At 51.0% G+C, this 6,633-nt stretch overlaps 1 protein-coding gene across 1 annotated transcript in view; it reads left to right on the top strand.

Moving 5' to 3' along the window:
- Window positions 1-6,011: 6,011 nt before the first annotated feature.
- Window positions 6,012-6,633, top strand: part of LOC103809108 (F-box/LRR-repeat protein 20) — a 17,588-nt gene continuing 16,966 nt past the window's right edge. Inside the window, exon 1 of the mRNA XM_009081923.1 lies at window positions 6,012-6,073. Coding sequence (XP_009080171.1) covers window positions 6,012-6,073 — 62 coding nt within the window. The remainder of the gene's footprint in view (window positions 6,074-6,633) is intronic.

The raw sequence follows: 6,633 nt of genomic DNA, 5'->3' as shown, positions 1-6,633 counted from the left end.
TGGAGGATGTTAGTGGAGCTCCAAAAGTAGATGTGGAAGCAGCTGTGGGAGCACATGTGTTGTTAGAGCTGCTCAGCCCTTACCCCATCCATGTGCTGTGTGACTCCAGCCCTGAGCTCCTCTGACGTTGGGGAGTGTTTTTCATTCAGCACCAGCTACAACTCCTGCTCAAGACAAAGCTGATTAAGTGTGAGCTCCTGCCCAAGCTGTCACCAGGAGCTGCTGCAGGAGCTGCTCGGATGTGTGTCCCCTGTGGCCGCTGGCCCTCGGGTAACTGGGGCTGGGGGGGTGGGAAATTGGGGCTTCAGATGAGCACAGATTGCTTTTAGGTGCAGTTTGGGATGGTTTGTTTGGGGAGAAGCATCTGGTAGCCAGGAGTGGAGTGGGAGAACAAACCAGTTGAGCAGAAAGGATCTGATTGTGCCTGTTGTGTGTCTGACAGCATCGTCTGGGGTGGGTTTGGTTTGAACTGGGGGTAGCACACGTGGGACTTGTAGTTGAAATGGTGTTTCTGGAATCAGAAGTAGTTTTCTAGTCTCTCCCCTGACGTCTGATTGTGTAGTTTTCCCTTTTGAATGCACCAACATGACCTGGTGCATTTAGCCATCCATCAGCTGATGGATTTCCCCTCTGTCCCAGGGGGGTGCAGAGGGCACAGCTCCATCCCTTCATTTCTGGGGGTTTTTTACTGGTACCTGAACCATTGCTGGTTCCAAACACCCTCCAGAAAGGCTCTTTACCCATCTCTGTGCCCAGGCCAGGCTGGAGCTGGGCAGCTCACCCACCCCAGCAGTGATTCCAGCTCTCCCCACCCAGCAGCAGCCAGGGAAGCAGCGATGCTCCATGGCCAGCGAGTCCACTGCCTAGGGAGCTATTTTTAGGAATATTAAGCCTATAATAAGCCTTTTTGGCCAGGGGCTATTTCTGTTTGTCCTGCTTAGTCAGGATTTTGCCCAGCAGAGCCCTGGGTGGGAGCCAGTGGGGCGAGTGTGCCCGTGGCACCGTGCAGGGCAGGAGGGCAGCGGCTGTTCCCATCCCTCCTGCTCCCAACGGAGCATCCCGGGCCAAGCCTAGAGCTTGTGGCAGCACAGCTTCATCCAGCAGCCAGCCATTTCCTTGGAGACTTCCTGCAGATTAGTCTGGATGGGGTTTGAAATGAAATTCCCTGTGTAACTACAGGCTGGAGGGAAAATTCCCTCGCTCTGAGCTGCGTGTAAACATGTTCAGACTTGGGATCGTGTCCTCCTCGGAGCCTTGGATTTTGCTGTCACTTCAGTGTGACTTATCTCTGCAGTGCAATGTTTGTTTGCCTCCAGGAAAGCAGCTCAGCCTGCTCCAGCTGCTGCTTCCCAAAATCCTGTGCTGGGAAGGGAACCAACGTCGCTCATATCTCAGTTGTCTGAGCCTTGAAACAGTGCTGGAATTTTTGTCCAGGATGGGCAGAACTAGAGGCAAAGTGGCAGTACATATTGACAGTGTTTGTAAGCTTCCCTGAGCTTTTCCAAAGGAAATACAGAATGAAATCCATGGGTTTTGAGGTTTATGCTCAGCTTGTTTTCCCTAGGTTGGAGCTGTGTGCTGTGAGAGGTTTGCTGTGTGTCTTGTCCTGTCTCAGTGACTGTACTGGGGTTGTTCATCCCCATATGGGCCAGAACAGACAAAGATGATCTAAAATCCACCAGGAATAACTGGAATTCTGGCTGTGAGCCAGCAGCCTTCAGCTGGAGAAACCTCCCAGCACAGCTCTGACGTGTCAGGGTTCAAACTCTGCCTGAATCCACACAGATGTTTGTTGCTGTCACTTCACAACAGCAAAAGACTTGTAGAGCTCTGAATGTTCATCTCTAAAGTGTCTTGGTCCAGGCTGAGTGGGATGTAAATTCCAAAATATTCCAGCTACACATGTAATCCTTAATTCCTAGTGGCAGTGATTGATTTTTCCCACCTTTCCCAGCTCAAAACCAGTTTCCAGAGCTCATTATTTACTCTCTAACAATCAATAATTGCAGCCTGTTTTCTGCCTTGCTTCCAATTGCTCAATTCCCTGTGGGCAGCATTTCCTTGTGGCTCAAGGATCATGGAATCCTGGAATACCTGAGCTGGAAGGAACCCACAAGGATTACACTGAGCTCTAGGTTGAACAGCAGCTGCCGTTTCACCCTCAGCACATTCTCACCTGCTCCTCTTGTGCCTGTAGGAAGTTTGTCTGATACTGTTCACCTCAACTGCAGTTGAGGTGAATGAAATCAGGTTTTAGAGACAGATCAGAGCAGTTGAAAGCTGCAGGAAAGAATTTGGAGTGCCTAGCAGCAGTTTTGGTAGCTGAAATGAAGGTTTTCCTTGTAGAATATGCTAGTGAGCAAGTTGGAGTGGTTTAAAATGAGTGTTATTTTCCTCTAGAGTGAACATCAGGATGGAGAACTGCAAGTCTCAGTGCCACAACCAACCCAAGTGCCTCCTCTAACTAACTCCCTGAAGCTCTGAATAAGCTTCATCCTTTTTTTTCTCCATCAAACATTGAATTTTCTGCTGTAGAGAAAAAGTGTTTGAGTTCAAAGTCTGCATCAGGCTGACCCTGTTGGGGCCTTGTTGGCTTTGGCACTGCTGTGAAGGTTGAGCCTCGTGATTTTTGGGTGTTTTGAAGACCAACCATCCCCTTCCTGATGCCAGAGGCAGTTTGGGGTGAAAACTGGCTGTGTTTGTGTGGAATATTTACCATACTGCTGCCTCCATGGTGCTCAGCTTGCACTGGGCATGGATAGTTCTAGATCATGGAGTGGTTTGTGTTGGAAAGGACCTTAAAGATCATCCCATTCCATGAGCAAGGACACCTCCCACTAGAAGTGGAATTATTCCATACCCTTTTAATGCCAGTGCTGTTTCTTGTCTAACTGATCACACTGAGATAAATTGATGTTCTTCAGTGCTTTTCAGGACAGTTCAGATCCTGAGTGCCACAAGCTCTGCCAGGCAGGAGATCCCAGAGCAGGGTGGTGTCCTCTCCACCTTACTCACTGTTAAGTATGTTTTTCTGCAGAAACAAGCTCTGCCAGCAGTCTCATTTAAAGTGAACAAGTGCCTGTGATCAACCTTGGAGCTTAGCAAGGAAATAAGCTGTGGCTGAACATCCCAGGAATGTCCAAGGCCAGGCTGGACAGGGCTTGGAGCAATCTGGGCTAGTGGGAGCTGTCCCTGCCTGTGGCAGGGTGGGACTGGATGGGCTTAAGGTGCTTCCAACCCAACCCATTCCCTGATTCCATGACCCAGAGCTGAAGGAGAGAGCTCCATGCCTCCTTTCAGCTCAGGAGGGACATTGAGGGGCCAGGGCCAGACCAGAGCAGAGCAACGAGGCTGGGGAAGGGACTGGAGCACAAGTGCCATGAGGAGAGGCTGAGGGAGCTGGGGGTGTTCAGCCTGGAGAAGAGGAGGCTCAGGGGAGACCTCCTCACCCTCTGCAACTCCCTGACAGGAGGTTGGAGTCAGGTGGGGGTTGGTCTCTTCTCCCAGGCAACCAGCAGCAGGACAAGAGGGCACAGACTCAAGCTCTGCCAGGGGAGGGTTAGGTTGGATCTTAGGAAGAGATTTTTTCCGGAGAGAGTGCTCAGGCATTGGAATGTGCCGCCCAGGGAGGTGGTGGATTCACCATCCCTGGAGGTTTTCAAGCTGAGACTGGATGTGGCACTTAGTGCCATGGTCTAGTGACCACGGTATGGTTGGACTTGATGATCTTGGAGGTCTTTTCCAACCTGGCTGATCCTATGATTCTGTGTTTCCATGACTATTGGTCCATGGCAAGCAAAGCCTAAATGAGTGGCTGCACTAATGACCCAACACTGTGTTTTAGCTCCAGTCTGTGCCCAGTTGCCTCACTCACCCCTTGCAGCAACTGCTGCTCACGTCCTCCTTTGCATGTGTGATGAGCACAGGACAAGTGTGGGTGTTCCTGTGTGGGGACACCCATAATTACCTGCTGGCACCCACTGCTGCCCCTGGTCCTGTGCTGATGTCACATGGGTGACCCAGTTGAGGCTCTGCCCTGTAATGAAGGGGCCTGAGCAGCAGCTCTGTCCCCTGCCTGCCCTGTGAGCAGGGCAGTGTGGGGATTATCCCTGCCTGGGGCATGCAGGGAATGCTGCAGGGAGTGCTGCAGGGCTGGGACACCCCAGCAGTCAAAGCAATTTCCTCACACCTTAATATTCTGAAAGACAAGAGTTCTTAAACCAAAGGGACAATTAGGTGTCGTGCTGAGCGTGAGCTGGGAGAGCTGTGGCTCGTGGTCACTTCTGTCCATCTGCTTTCAGAAACCTGCTTGATTTCATAGAATCTCAGACTGGTTTGGGTTGGAAGGACCTTAAGCCTTAGCCAGTTCCACCCAGGGACACCTTCCACTAGCCCAGATTGCTCCAAACCTCATCCAACCTGACCTGGGACCCTTCCAGGGATGGAACAGCCACAGCTGCTCTGGGAAATCCATCCCAGCCCCTCACCACCCTCACAGGGAGGAATTTCTTCCCAATATCCCATCTGGCCTCATCCAGCAGCAAACTTGGTGCTTGGAGGAAGATTCTGTACAGACTTCAAAATTCCTATACAAGAAAAACATGTTTTTCTGTATCCTGTGCTGAATAATTTGTTGTGCTGGACAACACCTGGTGTGAAAAGTGCTAACAGAGATGTTAGGAAAAAAGCAAACTTGGGGGGTTTAGTTTGTATCCCTGGAAGTCACTGGGAAGTCTGGAATAGCCTCTGACACTTTTTTTTTTTTTCAGAGTAGTTTTATTTTTACATGGACTTGCCAGAAAGTCAGTGTGTCCCTTGGTATATTTAGCTGTGTGTGCTGCCATGACTTAGCAAAATCCCAGTTGCAGCCTGTTTTCCCCCAGTCTGGGCCAGCTGAGCTCCAAGCTCAGGAGGAACCTTGAGCAAACGGGGCTGGTGATGTCCCCTGGCACTTCCCAACCTTCCAGGGAGGGAATTCTAGCGCTGAGCTTCTCCCACAGAGCACATCCTGCCTGGCCCTGTCACGTTTTCAGTCCAAGAACTATTTTTAGTAAAGCAGAAAGCAAACATTCCCCCAGCTCAGTGCTGGTCAGAGGGAAAGTCCTGCAGAAAGCAGTGCAGGGCTGGGTTTGTGCTGGGATCTGGGGGAGGTTTTCCTGCTCAGGGATCTCAGGGGCAGCACTTGAGTTCCCTGGGTGTGCATGGAGCTGTTGGAGTGTCCTTGCTCCCATTTCCCAGGCAGTGACCATCATCTCCTGCCTCCTCCCAGTCCAGTTTGGCTTCCCACACAGTCTGGTTGCAGCCCAGCGAGGCAGGGAATGCTGCTGGCTCTTCTGGAATCTCTATTTCAGTCCTTCCTGCTCCCTCCTGCTCTGGTTCCCTTTGGGAAGTCTCTCCTGCTCTCTGATTTGCTCCTTTCAGTTCCTTTCCCCTGTTTTGGGTGGAGAGTCCTGGCTCAGAGCTGGACAATAGTGGGAAGGGGATGGATCTGCCTGTGAGCTGCTGGGAGAGAAACCATCCTCTCCTTTTGCCATGAAGAATTCCTGAGTTTCTGCTTCATTGGAGCTCTCTCTGTGATTTCCTGATCAGCTGAGCCATTTCATTAGCTGCTCCTGTCCCAGGATGCACATGTGCTGCTTTCCCAGCCTTGGGAATGTCTGTCCCATCTGCTGTTACACTCCACAGGAGTTGGGTGGTGCCTGTGACCAAACCAAGTGGAGGAGATACTGCTCTGCTCTCCCAGGGCTCAGCATTCCCAGAGCTGTGTCAGTGGGAGAAATGGCCAAACTCCAGTTTAATTAGCAGCCAAATGGGCTGAGAGTTGTCTAGTAACTGCTCAGGACTTGCCAACTTGGGCTATCTCTGGTGGGAGGTGATGGGAACACCCCTAGTGCTGGTTGGCACTGAGGGCAGGAATGTTGCCCTCCTGAACCAGCCACTGCTTCCCTGGAGTTGAGCAGGATTTATTCCCTTAATACATGGCTGAATTGTGTCCATTTGTTTGTTTGCAGATGTTCTCAAACAACGATGAGGCTGTGATCAACAAGAAACTCCCAAAAGAGCTGCTGCTTCGGTGAGTCTCCCCTGGACACTCCTGGCTGTTCTTCCCATCCAGGAGCTGATTTTCCTGCTGTTCTCCCAAATCCTGAGCTTGGATTGGGTCAGCTACAGAGCCATACCCAGCCAGGGCACATCACAGGTGTGGGACAGCAGCAGGTTAGGCTAAAAGTGATTAGTTTTAGGGTTTAAAGTGCTGAATTCATTTTGTCACTTAATATCATTACTGAATAAATTCCAACCCAACCCATTCCAGGATTCTCCCAACACTGCTGGGCACTTGGAGGAGGATTTGTGGGAAGGAGGAGCAGGGAAGGTCCTGCACCAGGCAGGGAATGTCAGCAGGACAAGCCACAGTGTGGCTGGGTCCTCACACTCGTGCTCTGGTTGTGTCTTGGTGTCACTGATGATCCCAACCTGGTGTGGAGCAGGACAAGTGCTCAGGGTTGGGTGGAACTGAGAGGAAAGGAGAAGTTGATAAATGTTTAAAGTTCATGAGTGATGGTTTGGAGGGTTGGAATTCACTGTTAGCATACTGCCAACGTTAATGAGTGAGGATTGACAGTGCAGCCTTTG

The sequence above is a fragment of the Acanthisitta chloris genome, unplaced genomic scaffold (assembly GCF_000695815.1).
Source record: "Acanthisitta chloris isolate BGI_N310 unplaced genomic scaffold, ASM69581v1 scaffold4999, whole genome shotgun sequence".
NCBI lineage: Eukaryota > Metazoa > Chordata > Aves > Passeriformes > Acanthisittidae > Acanthisitta > Acanthisitta chloris.
The sequence above is the reverse complement of the archived record's forward strand: the minus strand, read 5'-3'. Positions and strand labels throughout refer to the sequence as shown.